This window comes from Cetorhinus maximus, chromosome 8, assembly GCF_964194155.1.
Source record: "Cetorhinus maximus chromosome 8, sCetMax3.hap1.1, whole genome shotgun sequence".
In the NCBI taxonomy this organism is placed as follows: domain Eukaryota; kingdom Metazoa; phylum Chordata; class Chondrichthyes; order Lamniformes; family Cetorhinidae; genus Cetorhinus; species Cetorhinus maximus.
Genome location: NC_135886.1, coordinates 101324286 through 101337714, shown reverse-complemented (window position 1 = coordinate 101337714; position 13429 = coordinate 101324286). Strand labels below are relative to the sequence as shown.

At 46.5% G+C, this 13429-nt stretch overlaps 1 protein-coding gene across 1 annotated transcript in view; it reads right to left on the bottom strand.

Annotated features, from left to right (window-relative positions):
- LOC144683318 (transmembrane protein 182-like) overlaps positions 1-13429 on the bottom strand; it is a 50247-nt gene that overhangs the window by 17980 nt on the left and 18838 nt on the right. The window contains exons 3-4 of the mRNA XM_078546256.1: positions 6885-6977; positions 3957-4094 (exon numbers count right to left, since the gene is read on the bottom strand). Coding sequence (XP_078402382.1) covers positions 3957-4094; positions 6885-6977 — 231 coding nt within the window. The remainder of the gene's footprint in view (positions 1-3956; positions 4095-6884; positions 6978-13429) is intronic.

Genomic DNA, 13429 nt, shown 5'->3' with positions numbered 1-13429 from the left:
CTTTAGAATCCTAAAAACAGCAAACATATCACCTTTCAACGTTTCTCTTTATTGATAAATTAAGAATGCTTTAAGATAAAGAGCAGAATTTTCCGTGCCCTTTGGCATTGGCCATCATGGTGGGCGTGAGTGGACAATATGGCGGAAGGCCAAAAATTGGTTTCATGCCGTTGTGAAACCAGTTTGCAATTGTCTGCTTAGCGTATTGATGGTGGGCCGTGTTTCCTGCCGCCACATGGCGGGAACTTCATTTTCATACAGCTGCTTATCATTATAAGCCCTGTTCACCGGAATCATCTCTCCACGTCCAATTTACCACCCACATGCCAGCCCAGAACACATCTTGACAAGTGTAATGTGCAGAAGTCAGAACTTACCATTAGGGCCTTGCTCACATCATGGACATCCGAGGAGCAGAAGATGTTAGAGCCCTACAGAAACCAGAGAAGGAATATGTGCATTGTATGCTGGGTGGATTCTGATGGATATGGCTTCACTGTAAAGCAGCTCACGAAAGTTGGGAGGTCATCATTGAGGGTCTGCTTTGGGACATCAACGTCTTGGCCATTGTCTGCTACGGATGATTATCTGAGGGGTGGAGAGGAAGGTCTAGGCTTAACTTGGAGAGGAAGGTATAGCAGGGGGAATGAGGTTGGGAGAGGGGAACCGATGATGCCAGGGAGGTGGGTGACGTTGGGGGTTGGAGGGAGTAACTGAGGAGAATGCGGCAATTGGGGAGGTAGGTTTAAGGGAAAGAGTTTGGAGGGTGAAGAAATTTGGAGGGGGGAGGGACTTTGGGCGGAGGAAGGAGTTCAGAGAGGGTATGGAGTCCAGGGGTAGGAAGGAGTCCAGTGGGGAGGGAGGAGTTTGGAGAGGGGAAGGAATCTTGGGAAGGGAAAAAGTTTGGAGGGAGGGGGAAGGAGTCCAGGGGGAGGAAGGAGTAAGGGTAGAGGAAGGAGTAAGCACGGAGGAAGGACTAAGAGGGGAGATGTCCAGGTGAACGTGCAAGGGAGGGGTCTGTGGAGTCGATGACTGCCTCCTGGGGAGCCAAATGAAGGAATGGTGAGAATGGGAGAGGGCAGAGTGAGTCGGTAGGGTGTGAGGCTGGTGGTAGTGGTAGAAGGGACGGTGAGGGTGGTTGGTGGAGACTCGGAGGCAGACAAGGACCCTGGGACTTGCGAGGCCTGTAAATGAAGCTGAAAGACACCATTATATATTATTTAGTGAAAGTGAATATTTTACAGATTATTAAGTGACAAAATGTGTTCACCCGTGCAACCACTTGTGATCAGAAATTCTTAACTTTTCTAACCCTACCACTTCTTCTAGGTGCTGCCCTGACATCCGCAACAGGGTTGGAGACAGCCTGTGCAATGGATGGCACTGTTGCCTCTGATGACTTTGGCATGGGTCCTCTGGAGAGCTGAGGTTTTGGGGGGCCTGGCTTGCTTTGGTTGTCCTCCTGTAGGCCAGCTTCTCCCTCTGCTGTGACAGAGGATGAGTCACAGGCACAGGGGTCTTGGAGGAAGAGGGCAGCCTCAAAGATTCTTGAGTGGATGAATCCAGGGGTGTCCAGCTGCCTCTTCTCCTCCCTTTGGGTGCCCGAGGGCTCCGGCCTGACTCATTGAGGGGAAGGAGCACCTGGAGGGATGTCAAGGTGCCCCGTTTCCCTCTCGCATTGCCACTGCAGGAACATACCAATAGCTACCCCGATGGAGTGCAGGTCTGTGCACAACTCTGCATTCTGCTGGGCCAGGGTCTCCATGGTGTCCGCCATACTTTCCATGGAGACCTCCATATGTGCACATGTGGGCACCACTTCAGAGAGCAGGCATACGCATTCCGCCAACTCGTGTGCCACTCTGTTAAGAACTTCGAACAGCTCTGCGTGATGTTCCCCTGCCTTCTGCTGACTCTCCATGATGAGTTGGAAGTCCAAATCCAGAGGCTCGTCATCTGACTCGGACATCAGAGACACCTTTCCCCAGCAATCCCAGAGTGCCAGGGAGCACAGCTGAACCTGCCTCCTCCTGCTGCGGACACATGTCCTTGTGGTGACCACCAGATTGTGAACCCGAACCTGCTCGAGATCTAGGTCCCACCGAAGTATGTGTCTCTGCGCTGGTGGAGGGTGTGGGTAAGTGCTGCGACGGGTCCCCCAGGCTGCTTATTTCCAGCTCTTCAATGGAGGAGGTGCCCTCTTGACTGGAGGTGAGGACGTGGATGGAATTGAAGATCTGGCTGGCTGAGGGTGTCGGTCACTTGGCAGAGCTCCCTGTGAACCAAAGTGGAGATTATCAGTGCATGGCAGCAGAGTCAAAAGCAAGAGAGAGAGCACTCACAGTTGCATTGAGGGAGGGATGATGTGGTACAGGATCCTCATGTAGGTGTTCGCTGCCGACCTCACCGTCGCCTCAGGCACAGTCCATGTCCTCACCAGTCAGCACGATGGCATGCTCCTCAAAGTGAGTGAGGGGCCTAATGTGGGACACTCCATCCCCAGTCTGAGACTTCTCCCTGCTGATGTGAGCCAGCTTCTCCTGCATGAAAACGGATGAAGAGAATGTGAGCAGGACACATGGCACTGCATGGAATGTTTGTGTGGTGAGCGGAGCCATGGACAGGATGAACACGTGAGCTCCAGATGATATGAGCCTGATGGAGATGATATGGCAGGATTGTGAGTGTGTGAGTTGAGGGTGGTGAGAAGAGTGAGTTACCCTGGCAGAACGGATGAGAGCATTCATCCTCTTCCTGCACTGGATTGCTGGCCTTTTTTTGCAGGGCGTTGGCACTGATCACCGCTGTCGTTGCTTCTCATGCAGGATCGGTGACCTTGCTTGCTGGCCTTCCCCCAGAGCGCAGCTAGATGACATTGAGCTGGGTGTCCTCGGTGTCCAGTAAGCACTCGAGGGAGGCATCGCTAAATATGGGGCAGCACGTTTCTTCTCTTTGGCAGACACCAGTTCGCAGCAGCTTCCTGTCCCTCGAAGAGTGCTAGTTCTTTGCAGGTGCGGCCTTTAAATATGGCGCCCTTTTTGCTGAAGGACTGAGGTGATGGTGGGATGGGTGAAAGAGAGGACCCAGCGTGTTTCTCAGAAATTCATAATTAATGAGGCGGGATTGGGATGACACGGTGTGAAAAGCCATCATTGTGGCCAGCGGGTTAACCATCCTTTTTCCTGTCTATTACCACACTTAGTGAAAATCTCGGACGATTCCACTCTAATATTATTTCAGGCCAAGAGGGATTGGTCTCTGCACAAGAAGTGAAAATACCCAATTTCTTTTGAAATTTATATTATCGATAATCACATTCAGACATATAATCCATGGTATATTCCAATGTAATGAAAAAGTTTTAAACCATACAATGTAATATTATACAGTGACCATATAAAGTACATTGCATTTTATGTAAGGGTATTATAGACCACCATCATCAGACAGAGCGGACAATCGCAAACTGGTTTCATGACGTAGTGAAACCGAGTTTTGGCCTTCTTGCCATATTGTCCGCTCACACCACCGAACATGCCCGATGGCCTGTTGCATTGAATTGTTCTGTGCTTGATAATGTGAATCTATTTACTATGGATACTCACTGTGCTTGATTGATTAAACCTGGGTTTGGGTTCTGAGAGTAGTAAGTAAACTGTTGAAGTTGTTGCAAGCAAAGAGCTGTAAGCATTGAGCAGACATTTTAAAGCACAGTCAATAAATTCCTGTTGCACATATATAAACTGTTGTGTCATCTCTGCATAGCTCCGGGCTATAAATTATGTAACACCAAGACCTATCTGGTGCTCGTGGCTCAACATGAAATTTAATGAGCCATCAGGAATGTTGGGGAATAATCTCTTGAGGCAAAAAAAATAAATAATGCTCATTATTTTCTGTGATACCAACACTATATAATTATTAATATTTCTCATTGTACATATATAGAAACTTACCAGAAGTCAAAAGGAATCCACCTCCTAATTTGTATAGTTTGGCACTCACAAATGGCACTGCACAAACTACCAGGAATCCTCCCACAAGACCAACAGCCATACCAATTATTATGAATGCTGTCCAGAAACCTCGATACACTGTAAAATGGAAAGAATATTAAAGTTAATTAGTCATGCTGATTATTTAGATGTATTCACTTCAGTTTCTGTATACTAGCTGATCTGTAACTGAATTGTTCATGGACAAAAAGAGGAAGAATTTGTGTCTCACGTTTTTCTTTAATCTAATTTGCATTTCGTGTTTCTTTCCATTGCACCCACCTCTGCCATTTTGTTCTTTCTTTGCCCGTGTGTTTCTCTCTTGTTTTATTAGTTGTCCTCTCATTGGATGGAATCCTGTGGAGATGACGGGGCTCCTGGCCAATGACTTGTTGGTGGGACACCAGCGTTGCCTCTTTTTGAGAAGGCCCACCGCATTTTGTGCCACTCAAGAACTAAACAGGCCAGTGGCAGGCCTTTCCCCACGATCAAGGACCCCGGCAACACAAGTCCTGCTTGTCAAGAGCTGCTAGCCAATCATAGGCTAGCAGCTATTTTGTACTCAGCAGTGCCATTGGCAGGCTGTGGCTCCTGCTGGTAGTGCACACACCTGAGGCCTTGCAATACCAGAAGCTGTATGGACAGGTCTGGACCTCCCGGATTCTAAGTGTTGGGACTAAGTAAGTGTGGAATCTCAGGGCAGGGAAGGGAGGTGAGGCTGGGGTGGGGGGCGGTTGCTGTTGGTGGAGAGATGGGGTCGGGGGGAATGGAGCACCCGCAGGAGACAGACCTTGTTGGGCGGGGTGGGTGTGCCAGAAGTTGAAAGAAGATTGTTGATGGAGTCACCTCCCCCACTTCCCACCCGAGGCCTGAGCTGGGTCACTTTCCGGGCTTCTACCCTGCCCCTGAACTCCTCCTGCCAGCCTGAAAATTGAGGCTGCGCGGGAAACAACTGGCCACTTAGGGGCCTCGATAAGGAAAAGGACTGACAGGCTAACATTGGCCCTCGCCCACCCAAATTATGGAGAGGTCAGGCAGGCAGAAGGCCAGTGGGAAGGCCATCTGAAAGAGTTTATGGTCACCAACCACTCCCACCCTCATCACCACCCACTAAACCGCCGGTGTGGGACTGTAAAATTCTTCCCAGAGATTCCACGTTCAACGGATGGTTATCCCACGGCAGTGGCCACTCCCTCAGCTCCAGATCTGCCGCAGGGAGATTCACCCCTTCGATCACAAGGGCCTGCTTACTTGCCTGGCCCTGGCACATCAAAAAATGTCTTACCCCGCCTTTGGTGGTGTTTTAACACAGAGCTGCCCTCTCCTTCACTTTGCAGCATTTGCAACAGCCACCCCCATCAGTGGAGCTGCCTTTTAATTGACCGCTGCTGGCAAAATTGCCCCTGCGGTCCCACCATCCATCTGCAAGGGCTCGGGACCCACGGCCTGTCAGTAAAATGCCAGTCTTTATCCCTCCCTTCTTTCTGCATGTCACTCACTTTCAGTTTTTCATTTCAGTTCTCAAGGAGATCTGAAGAGCTCTCGGCAAAGTGGAGTTGAGACGACAACCAGATTAGCCATGATCTTATTGAATGGCGGAGAAGGCTGGAAGGGCTGAATGTCCGACTCCTGCTTCTATGTTCCTATGTTCCCATTCAAGTCTGGAGACAAAATAACATCTTTCCCTAGAAATGGAGCTTCAACTTTAGTTTTACCCTGAAATTTGTATTCTCAGAAAATTGAGAAGGTGAATTTATGAGACTCCGGAAAGATCATTTTGAAAGTGGGCAGAATAGAAAGGGTGGGTGAGTGCTCAAACTTAGACCAAAAGAATTTTGCCTTTATATAACATGAAAATGAATTAACAAATTAACATATTAATCGAAAACTAACAAATAAAAAATTCAATTTCTGCCAGATAAGTGAAGAATGGAAGAAGAATATGTGGTGGCCTTCAGAACACTGTAGGCAAATAATTGGATGAATGGATCACAAGGTATCCACCAACCAACTGGAGCATTGGATGAGTATTCGAACATGTTAGTCAACAAATTCCCATTAGCCAATCAAATCATTGGAAGAATAACAGAAGCACAGGCCAAGTGATTACCACAAATAATTCAGAGTAGCAAAAAGTGACATAGACTTCATGGGCCAACCAAATATAAAAAACCTCCAAACTTGACACCCTTGGAAATATAGGCTGCATCTTCTGGTCGGCGAGTGGGGGCCCACTCACCAATGCGTAAAATGATGCGGGGTGACATCGGGCGTGCATCCCAACGTCACCCCTTGTCATTTAGATTTTCAGTTTGGTGGGCGCACCCGTCGAACTGTCAAAGGCCTATTAAGGCCATTAAAAAAGTAATTTAAATGATTAATGGACCTGACTGTCCAACCTTAAGGTTGGCGGGCAGGCGAAGAGACCAGGTGGCTTTCAGAAAACAACATGAAATCTCATCCACAGGTGGGATGCGGTTTCATGAGGGTATTAAAAGTTGTACAAAATGTTTAATTAAATGAAATTGACATGTCCCAGCTCATGTGACAGTGTACTGAAAGTTTGAATCTTGAGCCGATCTCCCTGAGGCAGCACTTTGCCTCCCGGCTCAGGGAATCCCTCCTCCCCGCCCCCACAGGGAGCGCACAGCGCTTCTGGGTGGATGTCACGCTGGGCGGGCTTAATTGGCTCACCCATGTTAAATAGCGGTGTGCCCCCAATCGGGGCAGCGATCGGGTTCGCATCCACCCCCGCTCGCCCCCACACAACACCCCCACCACCATCAATGGTGGGGGAATTTCTGCCCATAGAAGAGGTGAGAAAAATCATCTAATTTTAAGCAAGAACCATGTACTGTCATTTAAAGCTAATTATGTTTCAAAACATACCAGCAGTACTGTCATGTGAAGATACAGGTCCCATTGCGATTGGAAAAGGGAAAAGATAGCCATGGGCGCAGTACTTGGACGGGGGTTGGTTTGCTGTGCAATACAAAATATGAAGACATTAATAAAATTCTCCAAGAAAATGTAGCAAATTTGTGACTACGGGATATATATTACTGAATATTTGTTCTTAGCTTCTTTTGGCCAGATCTTTGTTATTAGGTACTTTGCCTTGCTAGAAACTAAAGCTGTTTCAAGTTTTTACAGAAATCGTTGCATTATTTTTAATTGTGGTTTAACAATGGGTTAGGAGAGACAGTGAGCAGAGAACACAAAGTGTGAAGACTCCTAAGGTTTGAAAGGAAGAAGATAAAGTTAAAAAAAAATCTGCTACTGAAATCCTGGAAGAGTTTATCTTGCATAGATTTTTTTAAAAATAATGCTTTAGGTTATTGTATAAACATGAAAAACATGAAATGTATGGATGCCTGGAAAGATCAAATCGAGTTTCACAAATTGTTTTACTGGTTTGTTTCAGACAAAGGTTTACATTCCTTGACAAGTAAAAGACCAATTTGCAGTGACGAGAATCAATGTGAACTAATAGGTCATTTCACCTTTGGAACATATGATAGGACATTTTATACTGAAAATAATGAACTGGTGTGAGCTGATATCAGCAGAAATTTCCAGGAGTGTTTTAGATTGGGTGGACGATGATATAGTCAAAAAGGTCGGGTTTTGAGGAGCATTTGGAAAGTAGGCAGGGATGTAACAAAATGGAGCAATTTTGGGAGAGGGTTCCAGAAATCAGAACCAACATGGCTCAAGGCTCTGAAACAGATAGTAGACCCACAGAATAGTAGGGCTGTGCGTTAGTGGAGACTCCAAAGAGTGGAGGGTGATGTTGTGTTATTATAATGATATAATACTTTGGGCTTATTTACAGTATAGGACACAAAGCACCAATTGCTCATAAGGGATTGGGTAAACACGTTGTGAGTTCATTTATTAAGACTAGGCACATGAGAACAGTTATACATAGGTATAAAGCTTGAAAATATCAGAGCTGTGTGTGTGTGTGTGTGTGCTCTGCTCAAAGCAAAAGTGAAACTAAGACTGGATCACATGACATATTTCCAGTCGAGTCATGTTGTGCTGATATCCCTTAAAGGCACGGTACAACATCCCCATTGTTTTTGAAGATACTTTCGCCCCTCCCAAAGAAGCATAACTATTTGCAATACATGTTCATGTTCAGTTACCATTACATAAATGCATTGAACCAATGAATCTATGAGTCTCTAAAGCGTAGAGATAATCTGCTGGTACACCTAGATCTTGTAATGCTTGCCTTGTCTGGAGGTTTCTTTGATTGCTCACAGTGACCTGTGGGATTGTCATTCTGGGATGTTGTTTCTGGCTGCATTTGGGGTCTTGTCCTAGGTGTAATAGGGCTGTATGGTGGCTGGGAAGCTGGAATGGATCTGATTTGTCCTTGGTTACATCTCACCACTGCACCTAAGTGTGTAATGGCTTCACAGGACCTGGGTTCTGAACAAATCCTTGTCACCTTGGCTGGTTGCCAGGTATCTTCTGTGGGATCCTGGATGTGAACTTGTTGGCCCAACTGTAAACTTGGCAATTCTGTACCCACATTTTTATCATACATGTTGGTCATCTTCTTTTGTAGTTTCAAAAGTTGCTCTCCAGTTTCTGAGAGAGTAGGAGTTTTTTTGTGTTCATTCATGGGATGTAGGCATTGCTGGCTAGGCCAGCATTTATTGCCCTTCCCTAATGGCCCTTGAGAAGGTGCTGATGAGCTGCGTTCTTGAACTGCTGCAGTCCATGTGGTGTAGGTACATCCACAGTGCTGTTAGGGAGGGAGTTCCAGGACTTTGACCCAGCGACAGTGAAGGAATGGTGATATATTTCCAAGTCAGGATGGTGAGTGGCTTGGAGTGTGTGGTAAAGTGGAGTACCAGTGCCTTTAAGAGAATACAAGTGGACTAACCATGTGACACTACTGACCAATCACTGTACAGGGCTTGCTACTGGTTAACTGTAAGTCTAGAGCTGGAGGTAGTTGTGGGAGCACACAAGGATTTAGTGCTCTGCCTTCTGTTGCAATAAACAATCACAGTTTGTTCTTATGTCAGTCTCTCCATTATTGATAGCGAGTATCAGCTAACAGGTGTATATGAAGGCGTGCAATTCGAGTTTACTTGACTAGTTAACTCATAGACTCAAGACATAAAAGAGGGGAACTCCCAAGCGGTGGTATTCCCATGTGTCTGCTGCCCTTGTCCTTCTAGATGGTAGTGGTAGTGAGTTTGGAAGGTGCTGCCTAAAGAGCCTTGGTGAGTTCCTGCAGTGCATCATGTAGATGGTACACATAGCTGCTGCTGTGCATTGGTGGTGGAGGGAGTGAATGTTTGTGGATGGGGTGCCAATCAACCAGGCTGCTTTGTCCTGGATGGTGTCAAGTTTCTCGAGTGTTGTTGGAACTGTACTCATCCAGGTGAGCGGACAGTATTCCATCACACTCCTGACTTTTTTTTATATTCATTCATGGGATGTGGGCTTCGCTGGCTGGGTCAGCATTTATTGCCCATCTCTAGTTGCCCTTGAGAAGATGGTGGTGAGCTGCCTTCTTGAACCGCTGCAGTCCAATGCTGTTAGGAAGGGAGTTCCAGAATTTTGACCCAGTGACAGTGAAGGAACGGTGATATATTTCCAAGTCAGGATGGTGAGTGACTTGGAGGGGAATTTCCAGGTGGTGGTAACCCCATCTTGTCTCTCCTTGTCTTTCTACTCAGTAGTGGTCATGGGTTTGGAAGGTGCTGTCAAAGGAGCCTTGGTGAATTCCTGCAATGCATCTTGTGGATGGTACACACTGCTGCTACTGTGCATCGGTGGTGGAGGGAGTGAATGTTTGTGCCAATCAAGTGGGCTGCTTTGTCCTGGACATTGTCAAGCTTCTTGAGTGTTGTGGGAACTGCACTCATCCAGGTGATTGCATGCCTTCATATGCACCTGTTAGTTGATGTTCGCTATCAATAATGGAGAGAGTCCGACATAAGAACAAACTGTGATTGTTTATTGCAACGGAGGGCAGAGCACTAAATCCTCATGTGCTCCCAAACCACCTCCAGTTCTAGGCTTACAGTTTACCACACCCTCCAAGCCACTTTCCATCCTGATTTGGAAATATATCACCATTCCTTCACTAGGTCACTAGGTCAAAATCTTGGAACTCCCTCCCTAACAGCACTATGGGTATACCTACACCACATGAACTGCAGCAGTTCAAGAAGGCAGTGCCTCGTAGATTGTGGACAGGCTTTGGGGAGACAAGAGGTGAATTACTCACCACAGGATTCCTAGCCTCTGACCTGTTCTTGGAGCCATGGTATTTATATGGCTAGTCCAGTTCAGTTCTTGGTTAATGGTCACCACCAGGATGTTGAAAGTGGGGGAATTCTGCGATGGTAATGCCATTGAATATCAAGGGGCAATGGTTAGATTCTCTCTTGTTGGAGATGGTCATTGCCTGACACTTGTGTGGCGTGAATGTTATTTGCCTCTTATCAACATGGACTACTTCAGTATCTGAGGAGTTGCAAATGGTGCTGAACATTGTGCAATCATCAGCACACATCCCCAGTTCTGACCTAAGGAATGTAGGTAATGAAGCAGCTGAAGATGGTTGGGCCTAGGACAAGAATAGGTAAGAGGGTAAGAGTTGGTAAGTTGGTATGCACTAGTCTGCCAAACATGAGCTCCGCCGGTGATGGAATAGTTGTACTTAAAGGTGTCACTCTCAGGTGTGACATTGCATTGTGTGGATCTTGCTTGGTCTGTCTACGTTTCAGAATTTGGGATTTCACTGTGTGTATCATTTGTTCAGCTGGGCCATTAGATCTTGGGTAATGAGGAGAAGAAGTAGTGTGATCGATATTCAACTTCTGACACATATCCTGAAATGGCTTACCGTTATCTGTAATGATCCCTCTAGGCACACCAAATAAATTTAAAACAGTTCTGTGCAACAGTTGTGCTTGCCCTATTGTGCAAATGTCAAAAATGGGGTACTTGGTAAAGTACCCCATTGATGACAATGAAGGCAGTGCCATGGAAATGAAAGAGGTCAGATGCATTTTTGGGTCAAGGATGGATAGGAATGTCACACGGACTCAGTCATGCTTTATGCTGACTTGGCGTATGCTCTTGACATGCCTTGCACTTGTTGATGACAACTTCAATGTCATTGTTCATACCTGGGCAATAGACTGTTTCTTTTGCAAGTCTTCTCACCTGATCTACGCCCATGCGTGAGTGAAGATGTTGTTGAAGAATATCAGGTCGCAAAGATTCTAGTATGAAGACCTGTCTGCCTTTAAAAATTACTCCCTGGGAGATGCCTGGATCAATTGATGGACTTGCATTTGTCTGCAAGTATAATGTTGCAGCTCCCTTGGAACTGCTAATTTTGTCAAAACATTCAGGATATTTTGATGTTAGGTTGTGAACTGAGGTAATAGGGGTAGTTTCTGAAATGGACCTGCCTTGCGATGTCTGACTGATTCCATGGATTGTTACTAGTGTAAGGTCACAACATGCTTGTAGACCTGCAATCACTGGGCCTTTAGTCCCACAATGTAGAACATCTGTGACACCCAGGAGGATTGATTGTACTTGCACTCCAGGACTATGGAGCCTGCACATGGAATAATTGAGCCATTGTACGCTGAAAGTTTCACAACAGTAGGTTTCGCCATGGCCTTCCACAACTGTTGAAAAATGCCTTTTAGAACTTGCAGAGATATTATGTTGGCTCTTCCCCCTGTGTCAATCTTGGCCAATAAGGAATAGTTACCAACTTTAATTTGAATCTTGGCAACCACGTCAGACGCTGAGATGGCATCTGTTTCCCACGAGACTGATGGTGTGAAACCCGTGTTCACCATTGTTTGTCTTGTTGTACACATCACCATAATTTTCTGGTTTGTCAATCACCTTATGCATATGTTTCTGATGGGATACCGGATGGTCATTCTTATTGCCTGAAGTTGTGTCTGGTCTATTTGGATCAGTGTATGGTTCTTTATAGCTGCCTCAGCCTTTGCTCTAGTGCACTGCCTTTCCCAATGGCCCTTTCTGCCACATGCCTGGCAGAATTGATGAAAAGCTGGGCATTTCCTTGGTGCATGCAGAAGGCCACACTTTCCACATGACTTTTTAGATTTGGGTGTTCTAGTGAGTGTGTCAACAATTGGCATTGTGCTTAGGACCTGTAAGCTTTGTCACCCTGTGAGGATCACTTCAAACTTAAGTCCATCCTTGAGTAGCCCTTTGATGCTTTATGTCTTGGGCTTGTCTAGCAGATCTTTCTGGAACGTTTCTATGGAAGTGGATGTGATCACCAACTCAACAATTCTTGCTGCTAGCTCGGCATTTGAAAAATCAAAGTGCGTACCCTTTTCTCTGCATCTGCTGCATCTGTGGATTTTGAAGGCTGTTGTCAAAATGACATGAACTCTAATCGATATATGGAAGTTTAACCTGATCCTGAACCCATCTTCCAATGAAGTCCAGATCTTTTGGAAGAAGGGTCAATGAAGTCCAGATCTTTTGGAAGAAGGGTCATACAGACATGAAATGTTAACTTTGTTTCTTTCTCCACAGATGCTGCTGCACCCGCTGGGTTTTTCCAGCGCTTTCTGTTTTTATTTTAGATTTTCAGCATCCACAGTATTTTGCTTTAGCCCATATCTTTTGGGGATTTTCTGTTAATCCTGATGTGTTCAGCCTGTGTAAACCGTCATTCCCAATTGCTAGGCAAATTTTTATGCATTGCTTGTCTGGTTCAGACACACCTGAATCCAGAAAGCAAGGCTGGAGCTGAATACACAGTAACATTGTGCAGCACTCACCAGGGTGGCAGGGGTCAAGGGCAGCCCTGCCGCTGAATATGGCACACAAGTATTCTGGGTGGGGGGTAGGGTGGGTGAGGAAAGCGGCCACGCATTCGGGAAACCTGTATAAAGTGACCATTCCTCTGCAACTGAGACAGTTTAGGCGCAGCCACATTGATACGATTGGAGCCGGGCTGCTAGTTTATCTGCCCACTCAAGCAACGCAGAGGCATCAAAGTGTCACCAAGTTCCCAAAGCTCCCCCCCCCTCTCCGCCCCCACCCCCCTGGCACAGACTGCAAAGTCATGAGCACTTTAGTGGACTGCAGAACAGTTAGACTGCTCACGATGATGAGGAGGGTGATGATGACAGGCAGTGAGAACACTCCATAAATCTTCACATAGCCTCTGAGAATGTCTGACTCCATGCTGGCCGAGGGCAGCTTGTTTGTGCTCTGTGATCAGGGTCATCTCAGAGATGCAGCCATTAAACTTCAAAAGCACCTGATCCTTTGTCCGCGTTCAGCACCTGAGCCCTTCAGGAACACAGCGTCATTGGTCACAGATGCTGAAGAGATGGGGGCCAGCCCACCCCAAAGGTGCTGAGAGCACACAGAGAGAATGATGGAAC